Genomic DNA, 14,544 nt, shown 5'->3' with positions numbered 1-14,544 from the left:
AACTTGCTTAACGTAATCTAATCTAACTCAAAACTTACCCACCTTAGAACTGGTTGACTGGTGTGGCTGTGCTCTTCTTGGCTATAAATAGATTAACAAATACTTGCACATAGCATAACGTTTCATATTCCCCACACACACATACCTAGCTTGTTACATCACCGCACCTCCTTCACTGTGATGTAACCAGCGCGCTGTGTTGCAGGTGAATGACGTGTCCAGCTTGAGAGACGAGAACAAGAGGCTCATGATAATCGCACAGCAGCTGGAACCTTACATCCGCTCTATCACTGCCCTTATGGAAAGAATATCGCCCAAACTCCAGGTCAGTGTTGTGCCTTCCACCTCCTTAGCCTCTTGGGGTTTCTTGAGGTTATTGTGGGTTTGGTTAATTGTTGTTGCTTTTTATGAGGTTAAGGTTTTGTTTATTTATTAGTTTGTTTTACTGGACTAGTATGTTGTTATATTTTGTTTGGTTTTCTGTTGTTTTTTTTTATTATTGATTCTTATTGGGTCGTTGTTTTGTTTTGTTAGATTCTAAGGTTTTTTTATTATTTTGCTTATTTTGGGATTCTTCTCGTTTAATGTTTTTTTTTTTTTTAGTAATTCATTGTTTTAATTTGTTATCTTTTTCTTATCTTTTTGCTTTTTATACAGTGGTTTTATTATTGTTTTATTTGTGTGCTGATTTGTTGTTTTATTTTGATGGGATTTTAGGATTTTACTGACGTGATATTCTAATGTCTTAAAATATCAGGAATACACTTGAGGAAGGATTCAAAATTCTACCTTGGATTATCTTCACATGGTCTATACTGTATGTGTTCTTGTGTTCTTTAATTTTGCCACTCATTGTAACTAAACTAGGACACTGAAGGCTGAGTCGATGGGTGCTGACGTGGATGATTTATGAATGGATGGGTGAAAGAGAGTAGAGAATCAAGATGGATTTCAAACAGCAAACATTTCACGTCCTTACCAAGTTGTTTGATTTCACTACACTCCCTCGTACAATCAATAGTTGAAGCGCTTTGTTAACTTGGAGGTGGAAGTGAAAAGAGACGCAGGTGTTATGGGGCGAGTTTGTTCCTGACTATAAACATCAAAACTAACCAGGAATAAACTCTTCTCAAAGTATCTGTGTCTCTTTTCTCCTCCACCTCCAGCGATCTCTAGTGCTAAATAAGAAGGTAACAACAGCAGAAGCAGGAGAAAAGTGTAGTTTGTGACTATTGTTGTTCGTGAAAGGAGGATATACTCGTAAAGGGCCGCCGTGGTACAGTGGAACCATGCGCGCTTTGGGGTCCGAGGGGTCTCCAAGCGCACGGGTTCGAATTCTGTCGACGGTCCGAGTGTAGGTTGGGCTTCCTCACTCGGGGCAAAAGTTTCCTAGCGGGTGGGCTTTGAGATAGGTGATACCCGAAAAAGTATCCCCTTTAGCCCAGAAATTTCCGTGAAAGCGCACATGGTATGAATAGAAATAAATAAATAAATAAAAGGCTTGATTGTATAATGATTTCCCTGTATTACTCTGTTATAGTACATATAGATGGAAGGAAAAACGTAGAAGGAAAGTGACCTAATCTATGAAAAAGTCTATAGGTGCTTTATTTTATTTCGGGAGGATACAAATGCGTGGTGGTAAAAAGTGCATAGTAAATGTCGTAGGTCTAGTGCAGGTGGAAACGCAGCGTGGCTATCCAAAAGTCATCTTATTCACTGGAGGCGCTGCGTTGGCACAAGGACACATTTCCTGATACAACCCAGCCGTCAGATGTCACTCCTGGAATTGGGCGATCGAGCACCATAACTAGTTTGGATCTGGTAACGAAATGGCCACTTTTGAGGAATGAGAATGATGGGAATGATGCATTTTCCTTGAGGTCATCGTCCTCTTTTCCTTGCAGGTTCCTCAGGGCGGCGCGTCCTCAACTGTCGACTCCAGCGAGAATATAATGCAGCAAATCCTGGACCAGATCAGCGCCTGTAAGCCAGACCAACAGCAGAGGTGAGTTTCCTTCTTTTCCTTTCCACGACACTTAGAAATAGAAATTGTAGAAAAAAAATATTGTAAAAGAGATTGTTTGGTGTAATTTCCTCTTTACAGCATCAGTATCATAGTGTAGGAGGTGTACCACGGTCAGGATTTGGGTTAGGGACAGGACAGGAGTGAGAGGGAAGGTTTGGCTGGCCGTTGCTTGCTCTCACTGTGTCTCCTTTTCAGTCTACCAAGCTAGCCTAGGACGAGGATGAGGTGTTTTGTCCGTGTGCTGGGAGAGGAGAGAGAAAGGGAAAGAGGCACATTAGGTAAATTGTTTGTGTTGCGCCTTTCATTCACTCACACGCGCTATTCACGATCAAGGTTTTCCCCTCACCTGTACTAGATCTGGGGCCGTATTCTTAAACGTTTCGGCGCCTTGTCTCCACTATTTTTCAACAGGCTTACATTAATAGATGTTACTGGAGTTTTCAAGGGTGTTTTTGTGACTCTAGTGATAGTTAAACAAGATTTTTACTCTATTAAAAAGAAAGCACCCATGAGAACCTGAATAATCATGTAAATAACCTTAAAAAATCGTTCTCATTTAAAGGCCAAGGCGTTTCAAAATACGGGCCTCGCCGGTTGGTTTCGTCCCTTTGCTGTACTGACCCGAGTGTTCACTACAGTAACAAAACACCTCACACGTGTCTCACTTAGAGCAATGCGTGTGGCTGGTGCACTCGTGTGTGTGTGTGTGTGTGTGTGTGTGTGTGTGTGTGTGTGTGTGTGTGTGTGTGTGTGTGTGTGCTGCGTATGGTATTATCTTTGGTGTGCGATGAAGCGTGGCGTGGCGTGGTGTGGGACTGTGCTGGCATCTCCCTGCCTCTCTAACCCATCACGTGCCTTGCTCTTCTTGCTGCATCTGTTTCACTGGGACGCAAGGGACAATCACTAGTGTGTGTGTGTGTGTGTGTGTGTGTGTGTGTGTGTGTGTGTGTGTGTGTGTGTGTGTGTGTGTGTGTCTATGTACGTACCTGTTTGTATATGCGTGTGTCCGATCGTGTGTGCGTGTTTGTACTTCACATTTGCAGGATGGCAAGACTCCTCACGCGGTTGAGAGCACTGTAGCAGGTGGAAAGGTTCGGTACTAATGTCACGCACCACTCAGCCTTGACATAATATTAATCAAGCCTTTAGGATATGCTTCGGTGTCTTCTGCCATAGCGCTCCGGCCTCTTGTCTCTGGCGCGGCAGGGATAAGTACACGGGACGGACAAGAAGCCGCTATAGAATACAAAAAGAGACGATGAGGGTGTGTGTGTGTGTTTGTGTCTGTGTGTGTGTGTGTGTGTGTGTGTGTGTGTGTGTGTGTGTGTGTGGTAACATTGCGTCTCTGTCCCTTTACCAGACACTTGCATACCAGGTCTAGGCATCACGTGCTGGCAATATTAAAGAAGGAGGACACAGAACAAAAGTGTACGTATTTTCAAAAGTGTTCGTCAAACGCCAAACGTCACTCAGTCAAAAAGAAAAAAAAAAAAAAAAAAAAGGGAAACGGACCAAAAATAACCCAACCCATTTTTATTTTCTACGGTTCCACTTTTGAACATTTTATACGTTACAAACTTTATTTATTTATTTCATCTATTTATTTATTCGTATATTTGTTCATTTATTAGAATTTTTTTTTTGTCACCGGTTTTGGAAATGTGTACAGTGACCGTATATGTGTGTGTGTGTGTGTGTGTGTGTGTGTGTGTGTGTGTGTGTGTGTGTGTGTGTGTGTGTGTGTGCGTACATTCGCAGGTGTATACATTAACGTGCAAGCAAGCAAGTTCATGTTACCTGTTCCTCGGGTGTTGTGTGTTCCGTCCTTTATCTGTTGTTGTCTTCCCTAAGAATCTTCAGGACTTCCTTGGACATTCACGCACCTCATACCCACCACCCCCTCTCCCCCCATACCTCTCTCTCTCTCTCTCTCTCTCTCTCTCTCTCTCTCTCTCTCTCTCTCTCTCTCTCTCTCTCTCTCTCTCTCACTTCCCCCCTCCTCGCTCACCACAGGGGGTGTGCGGACGGGGCAAGTCGCGTGTCTGGCCCCGTGGATGACTCGGCAGGTGGTGGTGGTGGTGGTGGTGGCGGCGGCCTCCAGGGTACAGGAGGAGGGTCTTCCATGCTTATAGCGGGCATCCCTAAGCCTCCAGATCCCCCTCACAGCCGCCGGACGCCAGAGCAGGAGGAGGAGGATGAGGAGAGCGATCATGCCCATGGTGAGTGCTCGAGTAGGGAGAGGAGAAGTGGGTGAGTGAGGAGGGTAAGAGAGGAGCGATGAGGAGAGGGATAGGGTGGGTAGGTGGGTGGGTGGATGGGTGGGTCAGGTGGGTTGGGTGGTGTAAAGTTACAGAGACAGACACTGATGTACCGAGCAGCTGATAAAGATGCAAATAGACAAACAGACAAGTAGACTGGACGAAAACAAAAAAAAAACACAGAGGTTGAGATGGAAAAAAAATACAGGTTAAGACAAGTAAAAATAGTATGACCCATTGACCAATTAGCAGAGAGAGAGAGAGAGAGAGAGAGAGAGAGACAGACAGACAGACAGACAGACAGACAGACAGAAGGAAAGAAAGAAAGAAAGAAAGAAAGAAAGAAAGAAAGACAGACAGAGAGGGAGATAGACAGGCAAACAGAGACAGAGAGACAGACAGACAGACAAAGACAGAGAGAGAGAGAGAGAGAGAGAGAGAGAGAGAGAGAGAGATGGAGGGAGGGAGACAATGTGGTAAGGGGAGAAATGTAAATAAGTGAAATACGATAAAGGATAAAGCATAAACATAAATGAAAGGCGTGGACGCAGAGGATGAAGAGAGAAGGGAAAGAAGAATAGATAAACAATAATTGAAAGGTAGCAACGACGGCTGGAGCAGCAGCACTACCATCAACAACAGTAATAGTAGTTATAGTAGTAGTAGTAGTTGTAGTAGTAGTAGTAGCAGTAATAATAGTAGGGGTAGTAGTAGTAAATAGAAGAAGAAGAAGAAGAAAAAGAAGAAGTAGCAGTAGCAGTAGCAGCAGCAGCAGCAGCAGCAGCAGCAGCAGTGTGGTGGTGGTGGTGGTGGTGGTGGTGGTGTGGTGGTAGTAGTGAATGGTAATGGTGGTGGTGGTGGTGGTGGTGGTGGTGGTGGTGCAGTGCAGTAGCAGCAGCAGCAGTGGCAGCAGCAGCAGTGGTAGTGGTGGTAGTAGTAGTGGTAGTAGTAGTAGTAGTAGTAGTAGTGGTAGTGTAGTAGTAGTAGTAGTAGTAGTAGTAGTAGTAGTAGTAGTAGCAGTAGTAACAAATAGTAGTAGCACTAGTAGTAGTAGTAGTAAAAGTAATAGTAGTAGTAGTAGTAGTAGTAGTAGTAGTAGTAGTAAAAGTAATAGTAGTAGTACAAAAGGAACAAAAAAATATTCATTTCGACATTTATTTTTTTCCTTTATTATCTTAAGAGTGAACGTAAGTAAATAATGATGATAATTATAACAATAGTAATAGTAATAATAATAATAATAATAATAATAATAATAATAATAATAATAATAATAATAATAATAATAATAATAGTAATAATAATAATAATAATAATACCAATAATGATAACAATAAGGTGGCTCAGTACATGAACAAGAAGCGCTTTGGCACCACCGGAAGTAGTGACGGGCGTTCCCAGGCATTCATTCTTAAGCTGTCCTCCTGTCTACAGTTCTCTGGCATGCCCCTCTGTCACTTCACCCGACTCTTGTACTGTCGGTGTTCGAGGTCACGTGGTATGCGTGTGTGTGCGTATGTGTGAGTGAGTGTGAATGAATCTTTTTCTGTTTTTTTCCTTTCGCTTGTTTGGTGTTTTATGTCGGATGGTATTCCTCCCTTTTTATTGGCTGTTTGTGCCCTGCTTTCTCTCCCTTCCTCCGTCTTGTTCTTTTTTGTCTTTTACTGTCTACCCTCTCTTTGTGTGGCTCCTTTTCCCTCCCCAATGCATGGTGTGGTGGGCTGGTGAGTGACAGGCAGACAGGAGCGGCGTGAAAGAAAGCTAGTGAGCCGGTCCTGTTTCGCGCCTCTTTCCTGCCTCGACCTCATGCAGCTTGTGGAAGTGAGAGGCAGGATTTCTGAGGCGGAGGCGGACTAGACGTATGAGCATCAAAATTAAGTCCTGTTGACTTGATAGGCAGAGTGTGTGGTGTGCATAGATTTGTTTACCGTGTGGTGCGAGAGCTTGTTTTGACTGAGTGCAAGGGATGTATTTAGTGTGCGTGTATTTGCATCCCCTGAGTGAGCTGTGAAAACTATTTTGTTTAGTCAGTTATCGTGTTTGGACGGAAGAGGTGAACGTTCAAGGTTTTATAGGGAAGTTGTTTGTCAGCTTCTGCAAGAGAATTACATGAATTTTAAGGCAATAGATCAAGTCTTACTGATTCCTAGTTCACTTCCAAAATGGCTTATTTTAGATTAGCATGGTTTGCTTAGACATTACACTCGTAGTTATGTAGGCGACATGATGCCCCACACTTGTTTGCTGCATGTGCAGGTGATAGTAGGTGATCGATGCTCCATTACAAACACTTTTTTGTCTTATGAACTGCTGGTGCTGAGGCGACAGTCTTCCATTTGCTTATCCCTGTGTGTGGTGAGGGCCAACAACAGCAGTAGCAGCAGTGGCGGCAGCAGCAGAAGCAGTGTGTGTGTGCTAAGCATGGAGACTGTCGCCACGTACCACTCGACCTTTCCAGAGCTTGGTGGTGACGGAGGTGGTGGCGCTCCCTTTCTTTCCCTCCCCGTCCCTCCCCACCTTCCCTGTAGTTAGAGCGAGGCACACTGACGCCCGATTGACAGGCTTGTGTTTCAGGCTTCTCTCCAGGGCCGGGCTCAGGCCGGGCAGATCCGGGCCTCACTAGGGAGGGGGACAAGTTCCGCGGGCCCCTGTCACCAGCCTCCTCCATGGGCTCCTCTGTCCTCGGTGGATCCTTCGTCGAAGTGCGGCGTGCAGAACGTATCGTCGGACGGAGGCGCCAGAACAGTGAGGGCGATTCGTTAGTGTGGGACCGACATCGAGGCTGTGAGAGCGAGAGTGAAATGATGTCGTCGACAACTTCCCTGCGACCCTATCAACGGCGAGGATCAGAGGGAAGTGATGTGGAAGAAGTGCAAAAAGGCATTTTTATGCAGCTTCTAGAAAAGGTTCGCTTGAGAGATGAGAAAAAGAATAAAGATTACGAGAGCGACGCGGACGAGGGTCGCGCCTCGTCGCGGGAGCGTGGTGCCGTCGGTCGCGTGGTGCACCGCCATCCCCGCACCAAAATCCAGTCTGACCACCACCCTCACCGCTACCCCGACCTCGCCACCGCCGCGTTCGATGCGTCAGCAGTTCCTGAAAGACCCAAGTCTGCCTGTGATAACACGCTGCTGCGCGTTGCCGCCAAGCTGTACTCCGGGATGGGGTCGGTACGGGCTCTAAGCGGAGACCACGAGCCCACCGTCGGGCAGCTCGAGGAGATGCGAGAAGCCCAGGCGAGAGTGGCGGCTGCTGCCTCGCGCTCCCGAGAGAGCTCGCAGGGACGGGCCCGATCGGCGGAGCGGGAGGCGGCGGGCATCAGGACCCCCAAGGCCGTGCCAGTGCCGCAGGTGCCACAAGGAGAGCAGGGCAGAGGAGGCGAATTCAACCTGGGCGAGGTGAAGGCCATCGTGCACGCTGAACAGATGGGAGGACCCAGCCGCAAGTCTCCCGGACGTAAGGACATGGACTCTATCTACGCCGTGGCCACGGTTCCCCGTAAGGCATCCAAAAAGGAGAACATCTACGAGAACGTTCCCATGCTGGCTGAGCTGGCCGGGGCTCGCTCCTTACGCGATGATCCTCACTACCGGCCGGTTTTCAAGAAACAAAACTCGCTGGATGCTCTTCCCTCGGACGGCGGGCGGGGCAGAGAGGCCAAGAAGAGTAACGGCGGGGGGAGTCACGGGGGCTCCCGGCACGGCACCCTCAGGAAGGCAGACAGCTTCGAAGGCCACGAGGAGGCAGTCAAGACGCTGGTGGCCGCCGTGCAGGAGACCAGAATATTGAGGCGCAAAAAGACTAAATGATCGTCTGTTTTAGACTTAGTTTCAAAGGAGTCGTCTTTTTACACATATTTTCATGCTTGTCGTTGCCTGCATCCGAGAAAATTTTCATTTTCAAGTTGATTAAGTGCTGAATAGATACAAGTGGAGATTCCCGTTAAGCGGTAAGGAAGACAACGTAATGGTTAACGTATTCGAACGACAAATATTGACGAAATACACGACACGTCTGGTTTTACCAAAGAGTTTGTGCTGAATCTTTGAGTGCTGAGTGTTGCGGCGAGATAGAGTGCTGAGGCAGTGCTGCTCGGTGGTCATTGTAACACTGCTGAGTCTGTGTCCAAACAATATGTGGTGTAACTCAGTCGGTTAGTCAATCAATTAATTGCCGTGACGTCATCGTTCCAGCGTTCAAAGATATCTTGCGGCTGCCCTGATGACGCTCACCGGCCCCCACCACAGCCGCCGCCCCCAGCGCCGCTCCGGCCTCACCCTCGCCCAGCCCAAGCTCATCCAAGCGGTCACTAAAGATTATTCCTGACGGCGCACCTTTGTATATGCTGCAGGCATAATTATGTTAAGGCTCTCAAGGCTCCGGGCCCGACGCGCCTCAGGTTCACTCGGCTCAAGACCTGAAGGCAACATTTCCGGGCACCACCGGGCTCAGTGAGGACCGCCAGCGAGGGTAATAATACTGTGTGTGTTAAGGTAGTATTTTGTACACGAGGTCCTGCAGTTGTGGCGGAGCCTGTTGCCGGACTCAGCAGTCCCCGGCCAGGCATCGCACACTGGCAGGCCGCCCCGGCTTCCTCTGTAGCTGCTCACGATGATAGGCACCGCGAGGCTTGCGGCGCGCCATCCAGACTCATCCAGAGCCCAGGGTGTCGTCCACGCCAGCCCCGCCCCTTCCCCCCGACAGGAGGGAGTGGACAAGGGGGGCCAGGAGCGGGTACGGGAGACACACGGGGTGGGGAGGGTCACTACAGAGAAGGTGAACTTGTTGGCATCGCTCAGTACAATTGGAAGAAAACCCATTCCAGTCACGGCACTGAATATGCATCAGGATACAATTGAAAGGGATGGACAGGGTGACCAGTGCTGGGATCACGCCAACAGTCTCCCCAGCGAAGCTCACCCCATCCTGTCCCGCCTTGCCCCGCCCCGTCCCGGTTCCGCCCCGTCCCCGCCACAACCCGCCACAACCCGCCCCAGAACCGCCCCGAGGCGCTGAAACAAATCAAAACTTTCCACCACGAGGGCGCCACACCGTCGCAGTAGGTCAGGTCAGGTCAGGAGCGGTCAGGTTACCTCCCACGCATGATGCAATCTAATCAAAAAGTCATAATGGATAATCAACCGCACAGATTTAGCTTTTGTATCTGTATAACTTTGCTTTTGTTGCTATAGTAACTTTGAATTCTCCTTATATCCATCCGATAAGCGTGCACTCTCTCTCTCTCTCTCTCTCTCTCTCTCTCTCTCTCTCTCTCTTATAACACAAATAATTTTAAATATCTTTTTTCCTTCCGTTTTCTTCTCGTCGTCTTCCTTCGCCTGTCCTTCGCCGTCGCCGCCGCAGACTCGCCCTTCAGAACGCACACCTCCCGCCCCGCCTCGCCTCGCCTCCCTCTCGTCTTGCGTTGGCCCCTCACCACACTAGACCAATACGTTACACTATAGTTTTCTTTTTCATACTATTTGTCGTACTAGGAAGTTATTATGGTCGATTTGCTGGGTCGGTCAGGCATTCATCCCATTAACCCAAGAAGAGGAGCAGAAGGCAAACATTTTGGGGGAATGGTTTATAATTATTAGCCGTACGTAGTGAAAAGAACTAAGCTTGTTTTTCTCCCATTGACAACCCACTTGTAGGTCTCTCCCACTAGCTACCTAGCGCCTTACCCTACGACTTTTAGGATTAAATGTATTATACTTCGTTCTTGTAATAAAAAGAGAAGAATCATGCATAATTCCACATAATGTTGGGGGCTAAGTCCTCCAAAAGGAAGAGCGAGAAGCAAGAGTGTGAGGGATGCTTATAATCAGAGGGAGAATGTATCGACGCTGTTGTTTGTATCTTTCCTTTAGGCAAATTATGTGCATCACTTAAAATCACTTAGACACAGGGGCGTGGATCTTAACATGGGCAAATAAACTGCATCGTTTAGACACTGAAACGAAGGAAGATATACGAAAGAACTCTCTCCATAACTATTTTTTTCCCCTTTGAGCAAATTATCTGTATCGGTTAGACTCAGCTACGAAGGGAGACAAAGAGGAGCAGTACCCGAGAAATATTCGTAACTAAACGATATGCGTATAACGATGCCGGAGAGATAGAAACAAACACGCCTGACGTTCTCGTGCGACTGAAAAATAAACTTGCGAGCGAATGATTCCAGTGTGTGTTGTAAGGAAGTTAGTGTGCGCATGGAGGAACCGAAGCTGTATATTTAACTGAAGGCTTGAATAACGCACAATTAAGACCCAGGAAGCAAGGAGCGAGAATTATATTATGGCCTCATACTTCATGGCAAGCGGAAATGTTTATTTTTGTGAAGTCAGGGACAAAAATAGGACGGAATATTAGGAGTGTATGAATAGTTGGGGTTGCCCATGTGTGTGTGTGTGTGTGTGTGTGTGTGTGTGTGTGTGTGTGTGTGTGTGTGTGTGTGTGTGTGTGTGCGTGTATGAGTGTGTATGTGTGTCTCTGTGTCTGTGTGTGTGTGACCTCCCCCCTCGATTTCCATGCACACTCTTCGCCTCTCTGTCGCTCGCCAGCATCTCCCGTGGCGCCTTAACGTACTCACCCCGGCAGCTGACAGTCTATATGCCACAAGGAGGTGCTGTCGGACGCACCAACCTCTCACCCGCAGTTGTGAATAATATGTATCACAACAACAACAACAGCAACAACAATAATAACATCAAAAAAGCAGAAAAAAAATGGATAAAAATAGGTACTTTGTTGGTTGAAGCTCAAGCAGATAACTCTACTGTACTCTTTTGTTGATTTCTTTTATATATAAGACATTCATGAAGTCCTTGTTGACGCCTTTGTTGTGCACTCGCCGCCTTGGATAAGTTGGTGACCCCAGCAGCGGTGCAGTGTGTGGCCCTTCCCGACACCCGCCTGACGCAGCCCTCCTCCCGTCCCTTTCTCTCACCACTGTTCAAATACGTTAAGCTCCGTTCGTATACGGAAGTATTTGACGATGTTACGTTTGTTTGACTTGACTTATCTAATTCTTGTTACGCTCCGTTCGTTTACGGAGGTCATTTAACCTTTTCGGTGTTTTTTGTGATTTTTTTTTTTAACTCTTTTTGTCTCTTTCTCTTTGTAACGAATCATTAACGCCCCATTTTCTCTCATTGAAGATGTCAGCGCAATCCTACCTCGTCTTCCTGTCTCTCCTCTATCCTCTTTTGATGTTTTCCTTCTTCACTCCCTCCAAACTCAGTGATATCCTTGCCTCGCCTCCCGCCCTCCCTCCATCCTTCCTTCCTCGCCAATTCTTCACGATCAAGTTGGTTAGGAATAATAAAAACATTCCCTTATTTATTTCGTTCGTTCCTGCGTTTGTAGGTTTGTTCTAACTTCTGTAAAACGCTTTCGAATTTTTGACAAGGTGTTTGGTTTTATTTAAGTGTTACATTTTCGAAGATTTATTATTATCTACTTTCTAGTCAGTCCTGTTGCTCTACCTCCATCTCCCTCCCAGCTCTCGCAACCCACACTGTAAATCTCTGTAAATGATAAATGACAGACGATAAAAAAAAAACAAAGGAAGAACCAATAAAAGAGAATGATACTTTTGAGAATGAGTGTCTGACTTCTAACTCCTTTGTTATTCAGAACGGAACAAATCATTATAGCTACTTTGTGTGTGTGTGTGTGTGTGTGAGAGAGAGAGAGAGAGAGAGAGAGAGAGAGAGAGAGAGAGAGAGAGAGAGAGAGAATTTTTGTTATAAGTTTTAACATTAAGCTTTATTATGCATCTGTAGACTGAAAGGTTGTTCATATTATCATCAATGAAGGAAAATCCCAAGTGCCCCCTTGGGAGACAGCCCAATACCCAGTGGATTGTAGGAGTAGTGGTAGTAGTAGTAGTAGTAGTAGTAGTAGTAGTAGTAGTAGTAGTAGTAGTAGTAGTAACAGAAGCAGTAGTAGTAGTAGTAGTAGTAGTAGTAGTAGTAGTAGTAGTAGTAGTAGTAGTAGTAGTAGTAGTAGTAGTAGTAGTAGTAGTAGTAGTAGTAGTAGTAGTAGCAGTAGTAGTAATTTTATAAAGGTCATTATTAGCTGCTAGTGGTTGTCTCGAGTGCTTGGTTAAGGTGTTTTGTACAACAGGTGTTCGAAACAACGAACGACGGCTTGTCACTGTCTGTGGAGGAGGCATCCGAGGCAAGCCACTTGTTGGAAGCCACCTCGTTACCAGGCGTGCACCATCCTCCGTGGCAGAAAGACGCCGAAAGTTGTTCTCTGGAGGAATTCTGAATCGCTGGCAGGTTTTGTTGTATTTACAAGTAAGTTGGTATCAACTTAAGATTAAACTATCATACTCTACAACATTGGGAATGTGATTCTTGCATACCTTACTATTAAGGAAATATTTCTCTTGAGTTTCCGGGAGAAATGCTTAGCAGTAGACTTTTTTTTTTCCTAAATATTTTGCTCTTCCCCCTCATATGTGGAATTTTTTTGGGAATGCAGGGTTTTCGGGTGGCAGAGATGAAAAGGCAGATTTACTAGTAAAACGAGGAATTGAATGGTTGACAAGACAAATTTTGGTCTGATACGCATGTGATATCGGGTTTTACTGATAAGTATAGAGTATATATGTGAATAGATAAACATTCCTGGACACGCACACTTTCCCAAAAAATTCTCTAGATCCGATCCTTGGGTGATAATAGTCTTAGAAGGTTAGAAATAATATCTTTGCTTAAAGGGGTATCACACAAGCCTATGATACGCGAAACGAGGAACATCAGCTCCAGATAGCAGGAACTTTTCCGAGATTAGCGGCACAAAGTTGGGATGGCTTCATATCCATTCCGGTTCTCCGCATGCTATCCCAATGAAAAAAATAAATAAATAGATAAATACTAGATAAATAAACATAAGATATGTAATAAAACCCTATCATTCAAACTAAAAAGAAAGTACCTATTTTCTTTTCATATTGTAATATTAAATAATATTTCATCAATCTAGAAAGATTAAATATATGTAGCCTATTATCGTGTCGATAGTTTGAGCTCATGGCAACCACCCCAACTCCAAAAGTTGCCGTCGCGGAACTCTCGTTTCCTTTCCTTCTTTTTCTTCAATAACAGGAAGTATAAGTGCAATTCCAGCACAAAGCACAGGTTGAGATATAAGAGGCATAGTTTTGTTCTGGTTTGTTTTGATTAGGCTTGGTCTTGATTGCTGGGCCGTTTGCTTAGCATAGCAAGTACGCTGGCAGCTTGTGTGTAATAATGTTCTGCTGGTTTCGCATCAAGAACCATAGTCCGTGTTCCGCGTATCATAAGCTAGTGTGATACCCCCTTTACCTTACTGGATTTTGACAGTGTATTTCTCGAATAACCGTCGCAGATCAGTATATTTGGAGACATTTCTTTGTGTTATAAGGACGATTATTAAAATCCCTGGGCAGCATTGTTATTTCGAATTGTTTCGAATCTCGGGTATTAGATAAAGTGTTTCCTTCTAGCGTGTTTCTGCAACCTTGACCAGAAGTGCGCTTGCGCGGTAAGTTCCTCACAAGCAATGAAAAATTTGAAATATATCCGCAAATCAAATGCATTTTTATGTAAGTGAAGGCTGACTCTCCTCCGTGATGCAGTTCTCGATTGGCCTCTCGCTATCCGCGGTGAAGGTGGTTCATTCACTTTTTTGTGGAAGTACAACCGCATTTTTTTTAAGCTACGCAACATCAACTTATCTTTAAATCACAGTGTTATTCTAAGTACTGTGAAGTGTAAATATAAAAATTTACCATTGAGCCATCCCACATAGCGCATAGTTAATGAAGTGCTGAGAAGAGCCAGAGGAATGGTAGTTATATATGTATACGGAAAAAACCTGCTGTCCTGGATCAGACCGTTAGGGAATGACTACTCGCTGAGAAAAGTGGACAGGCCAAGAAGAAGGAGCCGCATATTGAAGCTCATGAATAGATATAGCTGAAGTACACAGGAGGCGGATAAAGGGTTGCCTGAATTGTGGACAGATAGGTTTGATCAAGATGTATTAGACTTAGTCTAAAACATCTTGGGTTTGACGGAGGGAGTGACATTCAAGATCGTTAAATGGTGCTTCAGGAAAGGTAAATACAGTAGATAGTATCTGTGTTTTATAATCTGTTTAGCCTGTTTATTATTGTTTGTTTACCGATGCATGGTGGAAGTAGGACCTACCTCGCTAATGTTTCATTTGAAAGGGTGCTGAAACATCTGAGAACACGGT

General features: G+C 45.5%; 1 protein-coding gene across 1 annotated transcript in view; it reads left to right on the top strand.

Moving 5' to 3' along the window:
• Window positions 1–11,894, top strand: part of LOC123508663 — a 32,762-nt gene extending 20,868 nt beyond the window's left edge. Inside the window, 4 exon segments of the mRNA XM_045262509.1 lie at window positions 206–325; window positions 1,908–2,008; window positions 4,043–4,248; window positions 6,862–11,894. Of these exon segments, the coding sequence (XP_045118444.1) occupies window positions 206–325; window positions 1,908–2,008; window positions 4,043–4,248; window positions 6,862–8,096 (1,662 nt within the window). The 3' untranslated portion in view covers window positions 8,097–11,894.
• The last annotated feature ends 2,650 nt before the right edge of the window (window positions 11,895–14,544 follow it).

Source organism: Portunus trituberculatus, chromosome 25, assembly GCF_017591435.1.
Source record: "Portunus trituberculatus isolate SZX2019 chromosome 25, ASM1759143v1, whole genome shotgun sequence".
Lineage (NCBI taxonomy): Eukaryota > Metazoa > Arthropoda > Malacostraca > Decapoda > Portunidae > Portunus > Portunus trituberculatus.
The sequence above is the reverse complement of the archived record's forward strand: the minus strand, read 5'-3'. Positions and strand labels throughout refer to the sequence as shown.